We start from the raw sequence: 22,900 nt of genomic DNA on the forward strand, positions 1-22,900 counted from the left end.
GGAGCAAGCTGACAATGGCTGCCGCCTTGTATTGAGCAGGGAGGTGCCACTGAAGCCCTGGGCTCCACTAGTGCTCACCTGGCCAGTTTCCAGCTCTCACTGTGGACTGGGATGGAGCCAGTAGCTGAATTACGATGCCTAGCAGGCATAAAGCTGCTGGGGGCATTTTAAGGGTTTCATATTCAAACAGTGCAGCTCCTTTATCTTCCAGCAGAGCCAGCTTGGCAAGTGCAAACCTCCGGGAGGCTTTCAGCCATGTTCTTGCACAGGTTGCACATCTGTGCCAAAGTTTAGTGAGCTCTGCTGTGTCTCCGGCACAGCTACAGTGAGTTTGATGATGCTCAGGTTGAGACTTGAAGCTGCATCTCCTCAGGGATGGTGCATGCCTCTTCCCCCGCCCAGGATAACAAGGGGCTTGTGAAAACTTGTGTGTTACATCCAAATAAGCCTAGTTGAACCAGCCAAACAGGGAGCTGGGGCATCCCTTGCCTAACCGAGGAGTGATGGAGTAGCTTCAGGCTCCTTTGGGGAACGTTTTCATGGCTCTCCCCAAAACAAGGGTGAATCCTGTCTTCTGGGGGTTGCTGTGTTGGAAGGGTTTCTCCATTGGATAGAGCTGCTGGTTTCTTCTCTAAGGAGAAAATGTAGCAGGCAGCAGATGTGTTTGGACACAAGAAAGCTTTTACCCCTTTGATGCTGGAGGGTGCCTAGCAAGCTGGCTGAGCCTTGAGCAGCCTTGGGAAGCTGCAGCAGCTCTAGCTTGGCTGTGTGGGTGAAAGAGATGGGTCTGATCCTCCTGGCAAGAGGCAAGAGCCAGACCTGCTGCTGCACGCTGGTGTGGAGCTGCTCCCTGTGGGTGTAGCAGCACTTGCTGCCTTCGTGTTCCAGTAAATGCTGCCACAAAGGAGCCATGTGAGGTCCCTGGGGCACATGGCTTGAGCCAGGCAGGCAGCAGAAAGAGCTTCAGCCTGCTGCAAGCCCTCCATGTCGGGGAAAGGTGGGCTCACCTCTGGGGATGGATCCTCTGTGGGTAGCTGCCTCCTGAGTAGCTCCCAGTGGCCTTCTCCAACGGTCTTGAGGAGGTCTGAAGGAAGGAGAGACAGGCACTGGCCATAGCTGGCAGCCGCAGGGCACTGGGCAGCTTTGTACCCTCTGGACAGGCAGTGTGAGGAGCTCTCAAAGCTGCTTTGCTATACTGGCCAGCAAAGCAGTGCTGTAGAGCAGCATGGTCAAAGCAGTAAGGTAGATGAGCTTCAGCCTCCTCCCACCAGTGCAAGAGGGCAGCCTGGGGTGAGGAGCAGGGACAGTGACAGAGAAGGCTGTGCCTGACCTTGCTGAAGAGCTCTGGCTGCTTGGGCCAGGGCAGCCCCTCTGCTGTTCTGTGCCAGCAGCAGCCTCCGCAGGGCCAGGCTGCAGGTACCCGTGGGGCAGGGGTGGTGGTGGGGGGCTGCTGTTTCAGGACCTCCCCCTTCCTCCCACAGGATGCAGCTGATGAAGCCCTGCGTCAGTGCTGGGCGTGAGAGCCGGGCATCCCCACTGCTATCTGATGGCACCTACCAGCCCCTGGCCACAGGCTGTTCCCACATCCCTGCATCCTGCATCCTCTTGACAACATTCCCAGGCAGTTCAAACAAGGGCGGTGTGTGGGTGACGCATGGCAGGACGTGGGGCCCAGCCACGTGCCATCCCTTGGCTGGGGACGTGGGCAATGCCAGCAGGTGGTACCCATGGCCCAGCCTCTCTCTGCAGGGATGCTCCGGCCTGAATCAGTGCGGGCTGCCCTAGGGCTCACCCCTGCCAGCCCCCAGTCCAGCCGGAGCTGGGCCAGCAGGCACCCCTGCCCGGCTCTAGGCTGCTCTTTGCTGCAAGGTTCTCCCTGTGTTTACGTTGGTAATTCACGCTAATTGCAGGGGGTTTATTGACCAACTAGGAGAGGTTCTTCCTGTCTCTTCTGGAGGAAAGCTGAATGCAAACAGAGCAGAGATCTGGGCATCTTTCCAGCAAAGTAGGGGGGATGGAGGGGAGTCAGCATTGAGATTTTTATGGTGGGAACCACCTGATCTGGGCAAACACCAATGCTGGTGAGCACTGGACTATAAAGGGCAGCTCTTCTCTCCCGGCAGCCCACAAGAAGCTGTTATTCCCCCCAATCTCCAGAGACCAGGTGAGGACGGGGACCCTCACAGGGCAGCTGGGGCCTTGGGGTGCTCCACGGTGCCTTGTGGGTGAGCAGGAGCCTGTGGCAGCCCTGGCAGCTCCCAGGGGAGCTGAGCGCTGCCCTTGCTGCTTGGGGCAGGCTGCAACAATGCAATTTTCAGCCCCACACTAGCTTTTGTCACTGCTTCTTTGAGGGGAAAACAAGCTGAGTCTGCAAATCAGCCCCCATGCCCAGAGATTAGCCCAGATAAAGGCGATGATGCGGTTGATTTGCCTTCCTGGCCTGGGCAATGCTATGAGCTCGGGGGGTGACAGCGATGCTGTGTGCATAGTCCCTGCAGCCCTACCAGCTGCGTTTCTGCCTGTGCCGTTGCTGCTGCTGCCTGATGCCAGGGCAGGGTTGGATTTCCCTTACCTATGCCTGTGGCAGCATGTTCCCTTGTCCCCACAGAGCAGCTTGGCTCACCCAGCCGAGGCTGGGACTGGTGGGCCAGGACACAGAGCTGCAGGAGGGACCCTGAGCCATGCCTGGGGATGGATGGGGCGCTGGCACAGGGTGGTGAGCTGTGCCAGGGGAGAGGGAGGCACAGCCCCAGGGCTGCCATCTCCTCCAGCTGGCTGAAAGGAGGCAAATTCAGCCCATGGCAGGGCAGGGCTGCACCCACTGGGCACAAGCAGCATCCCCCATCCCTGAGGGGCTTGATGTGACCCCCTGCGCTCTTACAGGGGACGCTTCCAGGAGCAAGGAGCATGGTGGCAGCAACCAGACTTTCCCTCCTGCTGCTGGGCTGTGTGGGGCTCCTGCAGCCAGCTGGTAAGTTCCATGACTTGGGTGGCAGCCAGTTCTACAGTGCATGAGCCATGGTCCTCTCTGGCTGGTGAGGCTAACTCCCCCATCCCTCCCTGTGGCTCTCCCTCCGCAGGTGCCCGGTACATAGACTACTGCCCCAAGGGCTGGTACTATTACAAGCTCAGCTGCTTCAAGTATTTCAGTCAGCTCCAGAGCTGGGATGAGGCCGAGGTAAGGCTGCTGGGGTACGGAGGTGGCTGGGGTGAGCCATCTGCTGGGAATGCCCTGGCACTCTTGGCTCTCCCTGTAGAGGCAGTGCCAGGCCAGCTCTGCCGGTGCCCACCTGGCCTGGGTGGAGGAGCCCCAGGAAGCAGCCACCCTGCAGAGGGTCATCTCCTACTACCAGCGTGTGCAGCCCGTCTGGCTCGGCCTCCGCTATGAGCAGCAGGTGAGGCTGGGAGCAGCAGGGTGCTGGGGGCAGCAGAGCCATGGCTCTGATCTGCTCTCCCTGCACAGAGCCAGGCCTGGCAGTGGGCGACTGGGGACAAGTACAGCATCACCAGTGGGCTGCCTGGGAACGGTGCCCTTTGGGGGACCTGTGGCACGCTGACCCACCTCAGCGGTGAGTGCACAGACCCCTGCATCCACCTCCAGTGCTCCATCTCAACCAGCATCCCTCCCTCTCCCTCCTCCGGGTCCAGGGGAGCTATGGCAGGCAGAGCTGCTGCCCTCTCCTCAACATGACCCCACCAATCGCCATCTCTCTGGCAGGCTTCACCCTGTGGTCCAGCACCGACTGTGCCCAGCAGCATCCCTACATCTGCAAGTTCACACCCTTGCACTGAGGACAGCACCTGGGCCCATGGTGGGTCCCACATCACCTCCTCCTGTCACCTCTGCTCCTCTCCCCAACTCCTAAAAGTACACCTATAAAAAAGGAGCATGCAAGCGCTGTGTGAGCTTGGTGCTGGTGCAAAGCCCTGGGAGAGGCCGGTGCTACCGCAGCCCCCTGAGCTTCCCACCTTCCCGGGACTTCGGTGCTGCTGGTGCTGTTGGAGCCTTTTGGGAGTGTGTCCCAGGAGCCGCAGGGCTGGTGGCTCTCCCAGCTGGGCTCTCGTGTTTGCTCATTCCCAGCCGCTCTGTGCCAAATGGGGCAGGTGTCCCTGGGGAGCAGGGGAGGGGACAGGAGTGTCCTCAAGGTGCAGGACATGGATGTGGGTGAGGATTCGAGCACATGTGAGGGTGGGTGCCTCCCTGTGTGCAGGTGGCTTTGCAGGGGTCTGGGGGCTGCAATACTGCCCCGTGGCCATGTTGACAGCAGCACCAGGACCAAAGGTCCCTTCTTGTGTCACACCAAGTTGCCACAGGCGTCACGTGGCTGTTCCCTGTTTGCTGTTTTAAAGACGGCTCTGCCCCCTCCCAGCTCATGGGGTTCTCACCCCTCAGAGCTGCAGCACGTGCTGGAGGTGGGCCGCGTCCCAGGCAGCAGGGACGGTGCTGGCAGCACATCCCCAGCCGCCCTCTGCTCCCACCCTGGCAGTGCAGGGCAGCCGGGGAGGGCATCCAGCAGCTCGCACACCATAGGGTGACCAGAGCTGTGTGGGTGAGCTGCAGTCACCGCCCCACAGCATGGGGAGCCAGGGCTGCAGGAAAGCCCTTTCCACTGCCCAGCCCTGCCTCCAGCTGGGCTCATCCTCAGGGTCTGCAGTGCAAGGTAGAGACATCTTGCGAGCTCCCTCCTCCGAAGCCAGCGCTTACTCGGCTCTCCCTGTCGCGTTGGCTGCCGCTTGGTGACCTTTGAGCGCCAGGGTCCGGTGTGCTGATAAGGGCCAGGAGGGCTGTGCCGTGCCGCCTGTGCCGTTTATAAAAGCCCCACACGAGGCCTATCCCTGCAGCCATCCTGTCCCACTGTCTGTGTGTGCAGCAGCAGGGGGAAGATGTTGCGCTTGGTTGGCCGTGCTGTGCGCTGCTGGGGAGCAAGGCGGACGTCACCGGGGCCAGAATGGGCACTGTGGGGACCCCAGCACACCACGGTTGTGCAGAGGGCATGGTGAGCACCCACGTGGACTGGCTGGGCTGGGGGCATATCCAGGGACAGGTCGGGGAGCTGACAGTGCTCTTAAACCTTGCTGGGGAAGGCGATGCTCTCCCTCCTCCGCACAGGGCTGCCAGGGAACCAGTAGGGATTTGGGGTGCTCATAGCCTGGGATGCTATGGCACTTCACTGGGACCACCGCATGTCCCCAAGGCTCAAGGCTGCCGTGGGACCATCACTGCTCCCTCTGCCCCACAGTCTCTCCGGCACAGCTGGGACGGGCACCTGGCCCAAGGATGTGGGTATCCTGGCGCTGGAGGTGTACTTCCCTGCCCAGTACGTGGAGCAGGAGGAGCTGGAGCGGTATGATGGCGTGGAGGCTGGCAAGTACACACGGGGCTTGGGCCAGCAGCAGATGGGCTTCTGTGCTGCCCATGAGGACATCAACTCCCTGTGCCTGACGGTGGTGCAGCGGCTGGTGGAGCGCGGGCGCCTCTCCTGGGATGCCATCGGCCGCCTGGAGGTGGGCACCGAGACCGTCATTGACAAGTCCAAGGCTGTCAAGACTGTCCTCATGCAGCTTTTCCATGACTCGGGCAACACTGATGTGGAGGGCATCGACACCACCAACGCCTGCTATGGGGGCACGGCTTCACTCTTCAATGCAGCTGCCTGGGTGGAGTCCAGCGCCTGGGATGGTGTGTGCAGCAGAGACTGTGCCATGGGGATGGGGGGGTTGCATGTTGGGTGGGTGCCGTGGGATGGGGGGGTTGCATGTTGGGTGGGTGCCATGGAGATGGGGGGGTTGCATGTTGGGTGGGTGCCATGGGATGGGGGGGTTGCATGTTGGGTGGGTGCCATGGGATGGGGGGGTTGCATGTTGGGTGGGTGCCATGGAGATGGGGGGGTTGCATGTTGGGTGGGTGCCATGGGATGGGGGAAGGAGGCAGGAGGTGTCCTGAAACTGAGAGATTCCCTGGCAAGACTCAAAGGGAGCTGTTGCCCCTCCCAGCTCTCCATCACTCTTGTTGTTTGCCCACCTCGGCTGTGACACCCAGCAGCATGGGGGTGGGAGTACATGAGGGCCATGGGATGGAGGCTTCCACCCACTAATGGCCCCACCGGCCCCCCTGTCCTCCCTCAGGTCGCTACGCTGTGGTGGTGTGTGGGGACATCGCCGTCTATGCCACAGGGAACGCGCGGCCCACAGGAGGTGCCGGTGCCATTGCCATGCTGGTGGGACCCAATGCCCCGCTGGTGCTGGAGAGAGGTTGGTGTCATGGGGCCCTGGGGGTGGTGAGCTGGTGGGTGCTGCCCCTGGGCGCCATGCATCCATGTCCCAACCCTGACAGAGCTGCTCAGTTCCAGCAGTGGGAGTTCTGCCAGCCCTAGCGGCTGCCTGGTGCTTGGTATCCCAGGATCCCAGCAGACACGTTCCTGTGGGTACCATGGAGCAGCCCAGAGAGGCTGGCAGATACCAGGGCTGGCACAGCGTGTCAGGCAGCACCTATGTGTGTAACCCCAGTGCCCCTGACAGCCAGCTCTCCCTGTGCCCGCAGGCCTGCGGGGAACCCACATGGAGCACGCTTATGATTTCTACAAGCCAGACCTGTCCTCTGAGTACCCAGTGGTGGACGGGCAGCTTTCCATCCAGTGCTACCTGCGGGCACTGGACCGCTGCTATGCTGTTTACCGCCGGAAGGCAGAGAGCCAGTGGAAGCAGGGTAAGCAGCGGCACCCCTGGGATGCCCACACCATCCAACTGGATGCTGATGGCCACAAATTGCCTTCCAGCTGGCATTCAGCGGCCCTTCACCCTCGATGACTTCAAGTTCATCATATTCCACACACCCTTCTGCAAGCTGGTGCAGAAGTCAGTGGGGCGGCTGCTGCTGAATGACTTCTTGGCCACCCCCAACCCTGACACAGCCGCCGGCCTCTACAAGGGGCTGCAGCCCTTTCGGTGGGTCCCCATGCCATGTCCCCCATCGCCCAGCCCAGCTGCGGACATGCCTATGTGGGGCTCAAGACAACCTCTCTCTGAGCAGTGGTGTGAAGCTGGAGGACACCTACACCAGCAAGGATGTGGAGAAGGCATTCCAGGTGGCCAGCCAGGAGATCTTCAACCAGAAGACAAAGCCCTCCCTGCTCCTCTCCTCCCGCAACGGCAACATGTACACGCCATCCATGTATGGCTGCCTGGCCTCCCTCCTGGCACAGTGAGTCCCCCAAAACGCTGGCTCAGGGTTGGGGGGGGTCACCTTGGGGAGGGCAGTTTCTGGCCTGGCTGGCTGGGGGTGCAGGTGCCAGTACGCATTCTGCTCCCCGGAGACTTTACACTTCCATTGCACATAACCCCTGGTGGGGATGTGTCCCACTCTGTGCCAACTCCCTGCCAGCCTTTTCATCCCCGCTCACACAAAGTCCTTCTTTTGGCGCTGGGAGGATGAAAACCCCATTGTTGTGCCTGGCGGAATGGCTGACCCAGCAGCAGAGGAGCCATGGGAACAGCCAGGCACCCAGCGGGAAGAAAGCCTCATGCTGGGGCTCCCCGGCACCATCGCAGTCCAGGGCCACGTACGCTCTGCACTGCAGCCCTGAGTCCCAGGACCCCCTGGCCTGCACACAGGGCAGGAGGCAGCCCGCTCCTACACCACCCTCAGCCATGCATCCCCCCGGCTCCAAACTCATTCTAACCCCCCCAACCCCTCAATGCAGGTCCTCAGCACGGGACCTCGCTGGCTCCTGCATCGGTGCCTTCTCTTACGGCTCAGGGCTGGCTTCCAGCATGTTCTCCTTCCGCGTCTCACAGGATGCAGCCCCGGGTGAGCCCCGGGGGAGAGGGAAGCGTGGGGCTGCAGGGCTGGGGCTGCAGGCTGTACTGTCTGACCCAAGGGGTGCCCACCGGTAGGCTCGCCCCTGGACAAGCTGGTCTCCAGCCTGGCTGATCTCCCGGCTCGTCTGGATGCCCGCAAGCGTGTGGCCCCGCAGAACTTCGCCGAGATCATGAAGCAGCGGGAGGAAACCCATCACTTGGGTGAGCAGGGCTTGGGGGAGGCAGCACCCCCCTGACAGGACCCCACGGTCCCACTGAGCATCACCATCCTCTCCCTGCAGCCGACCACACTCCCCACGGCTCCCAGGCAGATCTCTTCCCTGGCACCTGGTACCTGACACGAGTGGATGCCAAGTACCGCCGGCAGTACGCCAGGAAGCCCATCTAGGAGGGACTGGAACGGTGAGCCCTGGGGAGGGGCGTGCTCTCTTCCCTGCTGGCATCCCCTCTTCCCTTCCCTATCCCATCCTCCCTCATCCCCAAATCTGGGGCTGGCCTCTGCAGGAAACCCCACCTTGGATGGCTGGAAAATAGCCATCAGCACCTCTGGCCCTGGAGCTGGTGGAGATGGCAGCAGTTTCTGCAAGCACCTAGGCAGCATGAGGGAATAAAGGCACAGACAAGAGGGGGCAGCAGCCCGGCTCTGGCTTCTGGTCATGAGTGGTCCCCTCCCATCCAGGGGCCCTTCCCTCAACCACCTTGAGACTGGATCAGAGCCTCTTACAGGATTTATCCCATTGGCACCCAACATGGCTACTTGCCCCATCGGACACGTGTCTCAATGCCTGCTACTTCCTCAGGATGGGAGCATGCCCAGACATTCTGGGGAGCCAAGTAAAGCCCAGCTCCCCAGTCTCCAGTTTGGGGGTGGTAAGATGCCATTTTCCTCGTGATGTAGGTGAATAGGAACATCCCCACAGGAAAACTCAGAGGGCTGGAGGAGGCAGCTGATGCGGGGGCTCATGGGAGAGCTCAGCCCCCTTGGAGCCCTGCCTGCTCTCTGGGCCATGTCCCAGCACAGGACTGTGGCCAGAGGGGACCTCAGTGGGGCTGCAGCAGCTGCAGAGACCTTTGCACCCTTGAGCAAACAGTGGCCTGGGGCACTGGGGGCTGGAGGGAGGGAGGTTGGGGAGGGAAGGCTGGGGTCAAGGCCAAGGGACTGCACAGACAAGGCATCACATGCTCTTTCCTTCCAGACCCTTTATTGAGCACGGGGCCACCCCAAGCCCAACACGGGGGCCACGAGTGGCCGGGTGTGATGCTCCCCCAGCTGCAGGGGGTGGTCCAGGTGTTGTGGCCAGGGGGAGAGCCCTTTCTGGCGGCCAGAGCCTACAGGTGGAGCTGGAACACCTCTGTGACACGTGACTTCAGCTCGCCAAGGTCAGACAGCGGAGCTGAGAGCCCCATGACATTCCACTGCTCCCCCGCCACTGTGCTGGAGCTGTGGTAGGACTGGAGCTGGACCCCCACCTTCCCCAGCAGCCCTGCAGAGGAGGAGAGGGGTTAGGGACCTCATGCTGCCCCACCACCCCGGCACCCAGTGGGTAGCTGGGCTCTGCTCATCCCAACACCCACAATACCATTTCTTTCCTCCCCCCCAACAAGTCCTTTGCCCCAGAGCCCCCAATCCCCTGCCCCCATCCAGTCTCTCCATGCAGCATCTGTCCCTCCCTGCTGCTGCAGGGGCTCAGCTTCAAGGCAGATGTGGGTCCCCCCAAGGCAGAGGTTGGCCCTCCCAGCTCAGGACCAGTGTGAGGGCTCACCAGCAAGTGTGGACAGAGCACTGAACTCAGAGGCTTTGGCTCTGTAGATGAGGACAGGTCCAGACAGTGGGGCTGGCTGCTTGAAAGTGGCCCCATTGAGCTCCTGCAGCACTGGGGTGCTGCCCTGCACCGTCCCTGCTACCTTGTGTGGGGTGCCTGGCAGGGACACCTGCAGCAATCCAGCACTGCTGTTAGGCTCAGGGGCCACATCACTGTGCGTGGTTGTGACCTGCTGAAGACACGTGGCTGCTCAGTGCCCAGCTCCTGGGCATGGTAGGGCGCAGGGCATCCCCCAGGGATGTGCCTCAGCCTGAGAGCTTCATTAGCAGCCCCAAGGGGTGACCCCAGGTTCATGCCACTTGGAAGGAAAGGGTCTGGGTGTGCCAGGCTGATGTGTGGAGCCCGGAGTGTCTGCGCACCTTTAGCCCAGCCTCCTGGGCCAGCAGCAGGGCATTCACCAGGGTCACGTCCTGCACGCCTCCAGCCAGCATGCCCGCAGTCACGGCAGGCGTCAGGTAGCTCCCGGCCTCCCGCAGAGGTGTTCCTGGGGCACAGGGAGGAAGCAGGATGTGAATGGGAGAGCAGCAGAGAGGTCAGCCCCACGCTGGAGCAGTGAGCCTGAGGCTGGTCCTTCCACCCACCCATCCACCCATCCCTACTCTCATCCATGCACCCATTCATCCATACACCCCTCCATACCGCTATGTTCCCATCCTCCCACCACACTCCCATCTCATCATCAATCACCCCATGTTCATCCCTTCTGGCCGCTCTCCTATCCTTCCCATTCACCCAGCCCAGTGGGTCCCTGCACACCCTACTGCACTGCCCACCCATCAGTGTCCCTGCACTCAGACATGGGGCACAGCCTCACCTAGGGTGCAGACCTGTACGCTGCCCTGTGCTTGCTTGCCCACTGCGTGCAGCATCGTGCCCAAGGCCCTGGCCAGGGCAATCCAGGGCTTGGTCTGGGGTGCAAAAGCCTTGCTGAGAGCCTGGCCGTTGACCTGCGAGGAAGAGCAGGGAGAGCCATGAGAACCCACCAGTGAGTACATGTGGTTGCTCTCAGTGCATCCATGTTTTACAGATGGGGAAACCGAGGCACGGAGGTCAGGTGCCCGGCAGGGGACTCACTATGCCAGCCAGGCCCTTCCCTGTGGCCATGTCCACAATCTGCATGGCGATCTCCTTGCCACAGCGGCTCTGTGCCTCCCGCGTGCTGGCCCCCAGGTGCGGGCAGCAGATGACATTGGGGTGGTTCACTAGGTCACGATCCTTCGGAGGCTCCTGCCAACACAGTCCCATCACACCGTGAGCTCCCAGCACCCACATGGGACCTGGCGGGGGGCACTCTTGACAGGAGGGAAGCTGTGCCTGCAGGGTTTGCTGAGCTGCCCCCTCCTGGCTTGGGCAGGGTTAAGGTGATGCTGAGACAAAGCCAAACTCGGGGGGTCCTCCCAGCGCTGCTCACCTGCGTGAAGACATCGAGGGCGGCTCCACCGCACTGCCCCGACCGCAGCGCCCGCAGCAGCGCCCCCTCGTCCACAATCCCACCGCGGGCGCAGTTCACCACCTGCACACCGCGGCGGCACTTGGCGAAGGTGCTGTCGTTCAGGAGCCCTGCAGAGGGAGCGCTGTGAGCAGGGGGCTGCCGGCTCTCCCCAGCCCCCCTGTGCTGGCAGCTGCCGGTACCTGTGGTGGAGGGCAGCAGCGGCGTGTGCACCGTGATGAAGTCGCAGCGGGGCCAGATCTGCTCCAGTGGCAGTTGCTCCACGCCGAAGGTGGCCGAGGTTTCAGGGGTGATGATGGGGTCATAGCCTATGGTCTGAGGCAGAGGGGGTGCTTGCTCCTGCAGTCTAGCACAGTGGGAGGCCATGCTCTCCATTGCTCCTCCCTGCCCCAGCTCCTTACCTTCATGCCAAAAGCCTGCATGCGGGTGGCCACCTCCCTGCCGATGCGCCCCAGCCCCAGCACACCCAGTGTCTTCCCGTTCAGCTCCATGCCCATGTACTGAGGTGCAAAGTAGACAGTGAGAGAGCACACCCCACACAGGCACCAGGCACCCAGTCCTGCCTGGGCTGCTGTGCCTGCCTCCTACCTTCTTACGGTCCCACTTGCCCTCCTTCATGGAGGCAGCTGCCTGCGGGATCTGCCTAAAAGGGAGGCTGCAGTCAGAGCAGGGGTCAGGGGCCGTGGGGCCTGCGTCTGTTCCCCCATCCTGCCCTGCACTCACCTGGCCAAGGACAAAATCATCCCGCAGGTGAGCTCGGCGGCACTGAGGCTATTCCCAGTGGGTGTGCTGGGGATGGAGAGCAGTGTCATTGCTGTGTCACCCCCGGGCTGATGGCTCTCTCCACCCCATGAGGATGGAGATCCCCAAGATGGTGCCGGGGGGGCCATGGGTGGGGAGGGCACCCTGATGAAGCCTCCCCTGTTTCCCCAGGAGCACAGTCAGGGATGCCCCCGTGCTCCTGCTCTTACTTCATGACCAGGACTCCCTTCCTGGTGGCCGCCTCCACATCGACATTGTCCACGCCGGTGCCTGCTCTGCCCACCACCTGCAGCCTCTCCGCCGCTTCCAGCACATCGGCCGTGACTTTGGTGGCCGAGCGGACGATGAGCCCGTCGCAGTCCTGGGGGGACGGACACGGCGGGTGGGACCAGCACCTCGGCCGGTGGTACCGGGGTGGTCGCGTGTTGGGGCAGCCTCTGGCAGGGGGCTGCGATCCGCCGTGCGCTACCGGCCGGGCTCTTGCATCAGACGGGAGGCGGGGACCAGCCCAGCCGATCGAGGGGGGTCTGCTGCCACCCGGGGCAGCCGGGGCCGCTGCGCCCCCACAACACTCATCCCCCCCGTGAGTGCAGCCCTGCCGCGCTCACCCGGATCTCCCGCAGCAGCTCCTCCTTGCTCAGACCGGGCTTCTCCTGTACCCGGAGGCCGCCCGCCTGCAGGATCTCCCGGCAGCAGGGGTCCAGGCTGTCGCTGATCAGCACCTTCTGCAACTTTCCCAGCGCCATGATGGGGATGGGGACCGGGACCGGCCGGGATGAGGCGGGCAGGGGGCGCCGACTCTCTCAGCACGCTGCCGGGAGGCTGCTGTTGTCCGTCCGCCGCGCTAAAAGGGCTGCGATCGGGGCACGTTTTTCGGGCTCATTGGGTCCCGTCTCCATGATCCCACCTCCTTCCCTTCCCCTCCCCGCCCCAGCCCGCCCGGGCCCCCCCACTCCCCGGAGGGAGGAGAATGGGAGGAGGAGCAGGGGGGGAGCGGGGCAGGGCTGTGCCAGAGAGAGGGGAGGGGGGATGTCCCGGCAGGACCCCGCTGCTCCCGGGCTGGGGAGCCAAGAAGTCGGGGGGGGGGGGGGGGGCAGCCTGTCCCCACCGCGACGCTGCGTCAGTTTCCCTGCCATGCACATCACAGCACTGCAAAGCAGGAGGGGAACGGTAGTGGCAGACACTGCGGATGGCTTCCCCAAAGCTAGGGGTGTCACTGGCGGGGTAGCAGGCTGATCCAATCCCATGGTGAGCTCGGCCATGCCCCCCAGCTCGCCCAGGAATAGGGGTTCCCCAGACCACACATCACATGGCTGAGGCAGTGCTATGGCCCCTGACTCCTCCCGAGATCGCGCCCACTGTTGAGCAATGCCCCCGATAATGGGAACAGGGGACAGGGTCAGCCCTAGCCAATGGCTCCCAATGACGTGGGGTACATGGGAGCCACCCAGCAAACGCCCTCCATGAGGCAAAACCCACGTGGCTGTGTCCAGTGACCTTGCAAGGGGAAGAGTTGGCCTTCTATGTGGGACAGCATGGGGACCCCACGGCAATGGGCACAGCCCAGCATGATGCATGGCAACGGATGGAGGACATCCCCTTACTCACGGGGCCAAACTCTCACCGCACAGCTGGACCAGACAGACCCCAGGTCTTGCTCATGGCAGGGCTAGGATCTGGCCTGTTCTTGCCTACTGCTTTCCATGTTCTGGGGATGGGCAGCAGAGACACAGTGTTCCCAAGCAAGGTCCGTATGGGACTAAGCTATTCCCCAGTCTATGCCTGCCGCAAGCAGCAGGACTGGACCAAACTGCCCTGTGTGAGACCTGGGGTGGCCCTGAAGGCTGTTAACCCAGCCGAGAGGTGACTGGGATGGCTGCCCTCACCACAGGCAGTGTGGCCAAGGTGGGACAGCCAGTGTGTTATGTACACCCTGGCGATGCACGGTGCAATGTATACACTGGCGTTGTCTATACCCCAGTGCTACGCACACTGCAGCCACAGCCAGGGAACAACCGTGACGCCAGAGCGGGGAAAGTCCAGGGCAGCTGACACAGGGTGAGAGACGCAGTCAAGGGCAGCGGCTGGTGAAATCTGCAGCGGGGTCCCAAGGTAGCCCCTCGGCGGGGCTGTGTGACACAGGGACCGGGACAGCGATCCCCATCCACAGCTTCGCGGGTGGCGTGGGCTGGGGGCACCCACACTGCTGGATGTGCTGTGCCTGGGACATGGTCTCACAGCGCAGCTCTGCCGCTGGTCCTGGCCTCTATTAACCATTAAGACCTTGCCCAGGGACCCTGCCGACCCTGCATCCCGACGCCCTGCTCTCCGTTCCGGCACCGCCTGGATTTGCCCAGCGCCTCCGTCCGCCCGTGTCCGTGTCCCCTTTCCCACTCGTGCCCAAGCCAGCGCCGCCACGATGCCGTACTTGCCGGCTTCTCCCGGCCGGCTGGTGCCCTCTCCTGGGGAGCGGAGGCAGAGCCCCATGGCACCACGGCCCTCACTGGGGGCCCGTGGGTACACGGCCAGCGCTGGCGGGGTGGTGATGGCGGCAGTCGTGTGCCCCCCCTCCTGGCCCTCCATTGAACACAGCCGGAGAGACTTGGGTCTGGTGTCCCAAAGAAACGGGTTAATGGAGTTGCGATGGAGAGTGGCAAAGGAGAGACAAAGACGGGGAAAACTGGGGTTGTTAGACTGGGATGGTGTGCTTCCAAGGGAGGATTAGGGTGACGGTGGTGTCAAGGGGGATTGTCATCCCAGTGGAGGACTGGGAAGTGATGAAATACTAGAGAGAAAGCAACAGTGCTGTGGAGCTGGAAGGGTACCCGGGGAGGCTTATCGGGCTCTGGGAGTGAAGAAAGGGATTGGGGGTGTCAGGCTCAGGCGGAGGCATTCATCTGGGTTGCAGGGCACCCCAAAGCTGGCAGGCCAACTGAAATGTGTGGCCGGGGCACGTGGGCTGTGGTGGCTGATAAGTCATGACAACGATGGAGGGAGGGGGGATTACAGGCAAAAGACACCCCTCTGCTGGCCCCATTACCACCAGGGTTCCATAATGTGGTCTGTTTACTGGAATGTGGGGGGGCCATGGGGACCAGCTGGCCAAGGGGCTGTGGGTGCAGGATGGAGGAGGGTGCGGCCAGGCAATATGGGAGCAGTGGGGGAAGAGTGGATGGGGCTGGGGGAAAAGGCAGGGGGCAGCACTGGGACTGGAGGGGCATCAAGCAGGGAAAGGAATTAGGAGAGGTCAAATGAGACTGGAGTTAATGGGATTGGGATGTGGAATGTCAAAGGAGAGGCAAAGATGGAAGAAATTGGGGGTGTAGGGTTGGGATGGTGTGTGTCCAAGGGGGAGTTAGGGTGATGATGGTGTCAAGGGAGATTGACAGTTGTGGGGATGTCCCAGTGGAGGACTAGGAAGTGATGGAACGTTAGAAAGTGGGGGTGTTGTGGGGCTGGAAGAGTACCCGGGGGGGGGGGGGGAAGGGGCAAATGGGGCTTTGGATATGAAAAAGGGGATTTGGGGTGTCAGGCTAGCATGGAGGCATCCAAAGAAGACCAGGGTGGTAGGGAATGACAAGAAGGGCTGGGTAACTGTTATAGGGGATAACTGTGCCATCAGGATGGATGGTTGGGAGTGCCATGGGGAAACTTTGCTAATTAGGAGTCTTGTGGGTGACTGGGAGGTTGAAAGAAGAACTGGGGGGAGGGTGGAAACAGGGAGGGATCAGGGATAGTTCCTGGGCTACTGAAGGGTGAGGAAGGATTTGGGCTTAGCCCAGAGGGACTGGGGGGAGTGGAGGGCTGGAGCAGGGGGGTGGTTGTGTCAGCCGGCCAGGGAGCAGGAGAAAGGAGAGGGCGGAAGGAGGGAGCGGCAAGTGGATAGAGAATGAAGAGAGAATGAAGGGTCGGAGGGAGGGATGAAGCGAGGGAAAGGTGGAGGGAGGGAGGCAGGCATGGATGAAGGATGGAGGCAGAGAGGAGGAGGGGACGCAGAGGCGGGCGGAGCCGGGAGGAGCCGGCCAGTGCCGCAGAGCCGCCTCCCCGGCGCACGGTGGGGCGGTCCAACAGCGCCTGCGGAGACCCACCGGCTCGGCCCGGTGCCGCCCGGTGCTCGGCCCGGTGCTGCCGGGCCTTGTGCGTCGGTGACCGGCGGGGCAGGATGCGAGCTCCGCGGCGGAGGTCAGGAGCGAGTCCGTGCGCGCGTGTCATGCGTGGATGCTCGTGTCCGTGAGTGATGCGGGTCGGTCGGGATTTTCGTGTGTCGGAACGCCCGTGGGGGCTGCGTGTGTCCGTGCTTGGCTGCTGCGATGCCTCAGCAGGTCGAGGCCCAGTTGCCAACCGGCATCAGATGTGGTATGACACCCGAGATGCGGGTGTGCTCCCTTGGGGCTGTGTGAGGCCAGACACTGCCCATCCCAAGCCCCAAGCCCCTTGGGCCGTGAGTGTCCTCCGCCTGCTGCTGGGGTCCTGCGCATTGGTGCTGTGGGACACCCCGCTCCCAGCCAGGCATCCCGCGCTGGGCAGGGAAAGGAGCTGGGATCCCTCCTTCTGCACCGTGGGTACGTGGGTGTTCGCTGCCCTGTGCTGTGAGGACCTGGGGCACCAGGCAGTGTGTGCTGTGCCGAGCAGGAGCTGTAGGGTCCTGTAGGGCCATGCTGGCACCGGCACCACCACTGGGCACTCCTCAGGGTGCCAGGCAGGTCGGGTTTGCTGAAAGGTGCTGGGCCAAGAGAGGCCCTGAGGAAACGGCTGTGATTCGAGGTGCCGGCACAAGGAGCTTGGTTTGCTCCATCTCTCAGCCCTGCTTGCGTCCTCCCTGCTCTTCCTCTGGCTCTGCCCATCCCAAATTCCACCCCGAGCAGACAGACAGACCGTTTGTCCCAGCACGGGGCCAGGGCTGCTGGGTCCCAGAGCCGTGCAGGCTGCCACGCATGCGGTGCAGTGCCGGGCATGCGGTCCGTGTCAGGAGTGTGGGTAATGCCGGCCTCCCCCCATCCTGCCGTGCTCAATGGGGACCTTGTTGACGTGCCCCGTGTGCAGTCAGTCCCTGAGCGCCCGTGCTGTGTGCTGTGCGCCCTGCACACACGCCAGGCGCAGAGGCAGCCCCCACGGTCTTGGTCAGCTGTCCCCTGCTCCTCCTCTCTCTGGGGACCCAGCCCCTGCTGAAACACTTTTGCCACCGAGTCAGCAGAGAGCTGGGAAGTGCCAAGCTCCAGCCCAGCCCCAGCACAGAGCCGCCACGCTCGCCTTGGCCTTCCCCAGCCCTCACCACAGTCCCTCTGCCAGCCTGGAAACAGCTGTGGGCACCGAGAGTGGCTGTGGCTGAGCACAGGGTTGAGGGCTGACGTCCACCCCTCCATCCATCCCTCCATCCATCTGTCTGTCTGTGGGAGGTGAACAGCAGCGGCAGGAGGTGAGTTGCTGTTGGTGTGCTGAGCGGTAGCAGGAGCTTTGTGGATGCTCTGCCATGGGGCAGCAATCAACCCCACACAGCACCATTGCATTCTCCCCTCTCCCCAGCAGCACCTTGGGGTGCCGGTGGTGCCCCTGGTGCAACGGCATGGAGATGCTGTGAGTCAGTGGTTGCTCTGAGTCAGGGCCGCATGCCAGGGCTTCAAGGGACATGGAGATGGGAAGTGCTGCCTGGCGGGGGGGCCAGGGGCTGTGTTCCCCTCCAGCTCCGTGCTGGTCTGGTAGCTCTGCTCTGCACTCCAGGGCAGCACGGCTCACATGAAAGGGCTCTTGTCTCCCAGCAGCACCATAGCAGCCTCCCATTCACAGCAAACAAATTCCCAGTGTTGGTCACATGGACGGGGAGGGTGGAGCCCCCATCCAGCACAGGCAGCATGGGGCATCCAGTGGTGCTGTTGGGGGATGCTGACTGGGTGGCTGGGCTGCAGGAAAGTGGGTGCTCTGCCAGTTCACCCCAGAGACTGCAGCCAGTCATGGCACCAAGCTGGGCCTGCTTCTGGGTGGCCCTAAGGAGTCCCCATGGCACTGGAGCAGCAGGAGCTGGTCGCTCTTTTACCTGAGTATCACTCTTCAGGTGTTGTATCTCCTCAGGTGTTGCATCTCCTTCGGTAATGCACTCCCTCAGGTGTTGTACCCTCAGGTATTGCACCCACTTGGTATTGTACTGTGTCTTATGGGTATTGTGCTTCTGGGTACTGCATCCCCTCGGGTGTTAGGCATTTGGCTGTCATGCCTCCTTGATTGTTGTGTCTCCAGGTATTATGCTTCTGGGTGTCATGCCTCCTTGGATGTAATGTCATTGGATATTGTGCTGCTTTGGGTATTTTGCCTCCTGGGATATCATGCCTTGTAGTATTGTGTCACTGAGTACTGTGCTTTCCTGAGTACTGTGCATCTTTGTGCATCTTAAGTCTGGGTATCTTGGCTCTCGAGATCATGCCTTCTTGGATATGGGTGTCTGGGTATTGGGTCTCCTCAAGCATCAAGCTTCTGGTTGTTATACTTCTGGGTGCCTTTGGGTATTATGCCTCTGTGTACTGCACCTCTGAATACTGTGCCTCTGGGTATTCCCCCATTGGGTACCGTGCTCCTGGGAACTGTGCTTCTGGGCACTGTGCTGGTTATGGTGCCCACAGGGCCATGCCTGGCCAGTGATGGTATGTTTAAAGCCATTACGACTCAGTTTTCCCTTGTTGTTGCTGCAGTGGCCGTGGCACCATGTAGCTGCCTCCTCTTGCTCCCTCTGTGCTGTGTCCGTTGCCTGCAGAGTGCTAGTGTGGCGTGCCTGGCTCTGGGGACATGGGTCTGGGACCCCTGTTATGGGCTGTGCGCATGAACGTGCTGGCTCGGACTGTCCACTGGGGGTCAGACTCATGCATATGGGCAGGGCACTATACCCACCATAGTGCTGGGGGCCGTGTGGCTCATGGGACCCCACCCAAAAGCTGTCATGCTGAGATTAGAAAAAACATGCTCTGATTTTCTCTTTTCTTTTCTTTTCTTTTCTTTTCTTTTCTTTTCTTTTCTTTTCTTTTCTTTTCTTTTCTTTTCTCTTTTCTTTTCTTTTCTCTTTTCTTTTCTTTTCTTTCTCCCCCCCCCCCCCCCCCCCTCTTTTCCTTTCCTTTCCTCTCCTCTCCTCTCCTCTCCTTCCTCTCCCCTCCCCTCCCCTCCCCTCCCCTCCCTCCTCTCCTCTCCTCTCCTCTCCTCTTAAGGATTTTATTTTTCTTGTCAATTATTATTTGTGTGGGTTTTTGTTTTTCTTCTGTTTCTTTAAAGTCATTAAATGACTCATGCATCTCAGTTGAAAGTAAACCTGATTGCAGCTGCAGTGGGGTGGTGGTGAGCTGTGATAGCATGGAGGCATGGGGCCCCTTGGAGAGCAGCCAGTCAGCCTTAGACAGCTTTAAGCAGCTCCTGCTTGCTGCCAGCACCCAGATCCCCTTCTTTGGTTCCCCAGAGGCTGCTGCAGAGGCTCAGGTGGCCCTGTCAGAGCTGCTAATGGGGCTAAAGTGCTCCTAGGGGGGCACCACCATCTGCACAGCCCCCAGGGCCTTGTGCATTTACACTTAGAGAGGATGCCTCGCAGCTGCGGAGAGCACACACGTGCACCCCCGTGTGTAGGGACACCCGTGTGCCCCTGTGCACACATGCACAGGCACGCACCCCTGTCCCCCCCATGCACCCTCATGGATGCACAAGGGTGCATCCCTTGCCTGGAGTTCACCCTGCACCCTAGAAATGCTTTTGCATTACTGTGACCACTTGATTTCAGGAGCTCACCTCTGCTGACACCCCAGTGCCCACCACCTGCTTGCAAAGCCCCTAGGGTGGGGGAGATGCAGCAGCCTCCTTCCCCTACAGAGCTTTGATAAAATCCCCTCCCTCCAACACTCTTTGGCCTCTCTGGCACAACAGCTGAATGGTGCATGGGGGGCCCTCGGGGATGGATCCCTGATGCTGTGCGTGACATGGCCATGTGCTCCTCTCTGCAGGGACCCCTGCAGCAGTGACAGGCCAGCCGTGCTCCCAGGAGCCAGCCACATGGCGGGTAAGATACCCCGAGAGTCCCCACCATACCCCACTCTCCCATGCCCTGCTGAGGGGGATGCTCCAGCACCCCGGCAGCACGCATCACCCCAGGGGACAGCCAGCAGCTCGCTGGGCCCTGAGGCGTCCCCTCGTCCCTCACGGTGACATCTCAGAGGCAGGTGGTTTGTGGAGCAGCCGCTTTGCCGGTCTAACTGCTGCTCGCCCTCGCTCCCTCCCAGCTTCCCAAGACGGACCGTGGGGTGAGGGCGACGAGGACACTGTGCCAGCTGAGCCGGGGGGCTCCCATGGCCCCCCGGGTGCTCAGCCCCAGCCTGGCCCTTTCGTGCAAACGTGTCTGCTCCGGGACCTGGAGATGGGTCCCCTCGCCCAGACGCAGACCCTGCGGGACTTTGAGCAGGTGAGACCGCGGGGTGCCGGCACCCCCTAGCACTGCCAAGTGCTTGCGGGGTACATGATGGGAGCAACGGTGGGGTGCGGAGGGCGGGAGGGGGCCGGGAGAGCGGTCATTGCCACCGGCCGCCGCGTCCCCCCACGGCCGCCCCCCGGCCGAGGAGCGCGGGGGCCGCCGGGGCTCGGGTTTCACCGCCAGTCCCCGTCGCGACCCGTCCCGCTCCGGCGATTCCTCAAATAGCTCCGGGAGGCGAAAAAAACCCCACGAGCGGGCCGGAGCCGGAGCCGGGGCCGGGGCTGGCGGTGGGAGCTGCGGGCGGGCACGGCCTCGGGCTGCGACCCCGAGGCGCCATGTGAGGGGTGCCGGGATGCCCCCCCCATGGAGCGGCCATGGCTAACGGGTACCGCACGCTCTCCCAGCACCTCAACGACCTCAAGAAGGAGAATTTCAGCCTCAAGCTGCGCATCTACTTTCTGGAGGAGCGCGTCCAACAGAAAGGCGAGGAAAGCCGGGACGATGTCTACCGGCGGGTGAGAGCCCGAGGGAGACGCTCGGCGGGGGGTTCCCTCCCAGTGCTCTTGCTTTGCCGAGAGGGAGTGGGGCCAGGAGAGTGCAGCTCTCCCGGCAGTGGGAATGCCGGGGAGACATTGGCCACAGCACTGGGGTGAGGGAGCTGCTGTGTGGGAGTTTGCCCCTTGCCTTTGACAGGAGCACAGAGAGGGTATGGGAGGGTCCCCCCAGCCCGGTGGGATGCCCAGGGTAGGTGGTGGTGCCAGTTTGGGTGCAGACATACGGAACAGGTACACCCCGCAGTAGCACAGGTGGGCTAAAATACCACATGTTCCACTCAGTGCCAGGAGCACCTGAACCTTTGCCATGGGGTGGGGGGGACCCCCTTGCCACCTCTGATGCATTAGCATTGGGATGGGCATGTGGGGTTGTCCAGGCAAGTACGGGGGCATCCTACCCACCTCCCTCCCACCCTGCAGAACATTGAGCTGAAGGTGGAGGTGGAAAGCCTGAAGCGAGAGCTGCAGGAGAAACAACAAGCCCTCAACAACACATGGTGAGTGTGTCCAGCCAAGCCCCTCACCCTGACCCCACTGTCAGCAGTGCTTGTGTGGATATGGGGTACAGGGGCTGTCTGCCTGCACCCTGCCCGCAGTGGATGGCAGAGGGGTTTGCAGTGGGACTGGAGGGGGTTGCAATGGGAGCAGGCACCCGCAGAGCTCCTCTTACAGCCCAGGCGCCAGCCAAAAATAAATGGCAGCACCTGTTTGGTGTGGGAGAGCAGTGCTATACCCAGGGGCCATGGCATGGGTGTCCCACAGCAGGGCACTGCTGGAAAGGGGACCCAGGGGTATGGCAACTGGGAAGCCCCTGGTTTTGGGAGTGTGGGGGACTGCTTTGGTGGTTCAGAGCCTGAGAATGATCATGTGCCACCCGAGGAGCAGTGTGCCCAGGGCAGCATTGGGAGGTTATAGTATGCCCTTCCCAGGGGTCCTGCAGAAACAGCACCCACAGCATAGGGGAAGCTGGGCTGCCAGCACTCAGGGTGGCATGGTTCATCATGTGCCATGCCATGTCGTAGCATGCCGTGCCATAGCATGAAGTGCTGTGCCACATCATGTGAGATGCCATGTCACACTATGCTGTGCCAAATTGTTCTGTGCCATGCTATGCCAAGCCATTCTGTGCCTGGCAGTGTGGCTGTGGAGAACCAGACGACCCGCAGCCAAGCAGCACTCCAGCAGCAGTATGAGGAGCAGCAGCGGGAGTCAGAGCATGTCTATGAGCTCCTGGAGAATAAGATCCAGCTCCTGCAAGAGGTGAGCCCAGGGACTGTAGGGGCTGGGGGGAGGCCAGGGGCCAGTGCCTGTGGGATCACTCCACTGCCATGCAGGAGGCGAGACTGGCACGGAGTGAGGCTGAGCAGGCCACGGCACTGGCCAGATCCGAGGCAGAGCGGTGCCAGGAGCTGGCAGAGAAGCTGAAGGAAGCTGCGAGGACAAAGGAGGAGGACAAGAGCAATGATGGCTGCAATGCCATTGCCCAGAGGTGGGTGTCCAGGACCCATCCCCTCTATGCTGGCAGCCTGTGCTCTGTGCCCGGCCTCGAGAACTACCAAGAGGTTGCTGTTGTGTGGGGCTGGAGAGCTGTGGGCATCCTGGGGCGTTGAGTGGTCATCCCAAGGGGAGAGAGGGCTGTGGGGAAGAGAGAGCAGCCCCAAGGCTGCTCTGCTTTGCCCAAGAGATTGCGACCCCCAGCTGTCTCCAGTGGCATCCTGGGGCCGTCCCAGTCCCTGAGCATCCCCTGCTCTACCATCACTTTCAGGAGGATCGAAGAGCTGACCCAAGAGCTGGCTGCCACCAACCGGCTTGTGGAAATGCTGTCAGCTGAGAAGCAGGACCTGCAGCAGCGCCTGGAGGAGACCCCAGCCATGGTGGGGAAGGTGGGTGGCCAAAGCATGAGGGGACCCCAGCTCAGCATCCTGGGGAGGAGCGCACCTGCCCAGGGCTCAGCTGGCAGTTGTCACCCCTGTCCCTTTCTGGGGCTGTGGCCAGGGCTGTGCCACGTCCAGCCCGGCAGCATCGGGTGTTTGTACAGCTGTGCCGTGGTGCTGGGGCAGGG

The 22,900-nt window shown here is 61.9% G+C and overlaps 3 protein-coding genes across 4 annotated transcripts; 2 read left to right on the forward strand and 1 right to left on the reverse strand.

Moving 5' to 3' along the window:
- The first annotated feature begins 1,782 nt into the window (after positions 1 to 1,782).
- On the forward strand, positions 1,783 to 3,857 carry REG4 (regenerating family member 4). Its single transcript, XM_061344734.1, has 6 exons — positions 1,783 to 2,164; positions 2,884 to 2,971; positions 3,081 to 3,178; positions 3,258 to 3,395; positions 3,464 to 3,569; positions 3,719 to 3,857. The coding sequence occupies exons 2-6, from the start codon at positions 2,908 to 2,910 to the stop codon at positions 3,790 to 3,792; spliced, it is 480 nt and encodes a 159-aa protein (XP_061200718.1). The 5' UTR covers positions 1,783 to 2,164; positions 2,884 to 2,907; the 3' UTR covers positions 3,793 to 3,857.
- A 982-nt stretch (positions 3,858 to 4,839) lies between these two features.
- Positions 4,840 to 8,464, forward strand: HMGCS2 (3-hydroxy-3-methylglutaryl-CoA synthase 2). The gene is made up of 10 exons (XM_061345418.1): positions 4,840 to 4,997; positions 5,241 to 5,680; positions 6,127 to 6,252; positions 6,542 to 6,706; positions 6,777 to 6,945; positions 7,031 to 7,201; positions 7,701 to 7,807; positions 7,894 to 8,019; positions 8,100 to 8,220; positions 8,323 to 8,464. Exons 1-9 carry the CDS (start codon positions 4,885 to 4,887, stop codon positions 8,204 to 8,206), a joined length of 1,524 nt encoding a protein of 507 aa, XP_061201402.1. The 5' UTR covers positions 4,840 to 4,884; the 3' UTR covers positions 8,207 to 8,220; positions 8,323 to 8,464.
- A 536-nt stretch (positions 8,465 to 9,000) lies between these two features.
- PHGDH (phosphoglycerate dehydrogenase) lies at positions 9,001 to 12,708 on the reverse strand. Of its 2 annotated transcripts, none has more exons than XM_061345486.1 (12): positions 12,462 to 12,708; positions 12,063 to 12,214; positions 11,815 to 11,880; positions 11,680 to 11,734; positions 11,493 to 11,591; positions 11,274 to 11,406; positions 11,053 to 11,201; positions 10,716 to 10,868; positions 10,456 to 10,588; positions 10,001 to 10,125; positions 9,582 to 9,813; positions 9,001 to 9,302 (listed from the first exon to the last, which is right to left on the reverse strand). In XM_061345486.1, exons 1-12 carry the CDS (start codon positions 12,597 to 12,599, stop codon positions 9,148 to 9,150), a joined length of 1,590 nt encoding a protein of 529 aa, XP_061201470.1. In that variant the 5' UTR covers positions 12,600 to 12,708; the 3' UTR covers positions 9,001 to 9,147. The 2 variants fall into 2 exon arrangements, with proteins under 2 accessions (XP_061201470.1, XP_061201471.1); XM_061345487.1 differs by having other exon boundaries at positions 9,582 to 9,810; positions 12,462 to 12,705.
- Between the last annotated feature and the right edge of the window lie 10,192 nt (positions 12,709 to 22,900).

This window comes from Neopsephotus bourkii, unplaced genomic scaffold (genome assembly GCF_033783945.1).
Source record: "Neopsephotus bourkii isolate Nb327-2 ecotype Australia unplaced genomic scaffold, CSIRO-AGI_Nbou_v1 NB_234, whole genome shotgun sequence".
In the NCBI taxonomy this organism is placed as follows: domain Eukaryota; kingdom Metazoa; phylum Chordata; class Aves; order Psittaciformes; family Psittacidae; genus Neopsephotus; species Neopsephotus bourkii.

Coding starts and splice junctions, on each gene's coding strand:
- REG4 (XM_061344734.1), top strand. CDS start 2,908: ATGGTGGCAGCAACCAGACTTTCCCTCCTGCTGCTGGGCTGTGTGGGG. Junction 2,972..3,080: donor GGGGCTCCTGCAGCCAGCTG/GTAAGTTCCATG, acceptor CTCCCTCCGCAG/GTGCCCGGTACATAGACTAC. Junction 3,396..3,463: donor GCCTCCGCTATGAGCAGCAG/GTGAGGCTGGGA, acceptor CTCCCTGCACAG/AGCCAGGCCTGGCAGTGGGC.
- HMGCS2 (XM_061345418.1), top strand. CDS start 4,885: ATGTTGCGCTTGGTTGGCCGTGCTGTGCGCTGCTGGGGAGCAAGGCGG. Junction 7,808..7,893: donor CTCACAGGATGCAGCCCCGG/GTGAGCCCCGGG, acceptor GCCCACCGGTAG/GCTCGCCCCTGGACAAGCTG. Junction 8,020..8,099: donor GGAGGAAACCCATCACTTGG/GTGAGCAGGGCT, acceptor CTCTCCCTGCAG/CCGACCACACTCCCCACGGC.
- PHGDH (XM_061345486.1), bottom strand. CDS start 12,599: ATGGCGCTGGGAAAGTTGCAGAAGGTGCTGATCAGCGACAGCCTGGAC. Junction 12,215..12,461: donor AGCTGCTGCGGGAGATCCGG/GTGAGCGCGGCA, acceptor CCGTCCCCCCAG/GACTGCGACGGGCTCATCGT. Junction 10,869..11,052: donor CCCTCGATGTCTTCACGCAG/GTGAGCAGCGCT, acceptor CTGTGTTGGCAG/GAGCCTCCGAAGGATCGTGA.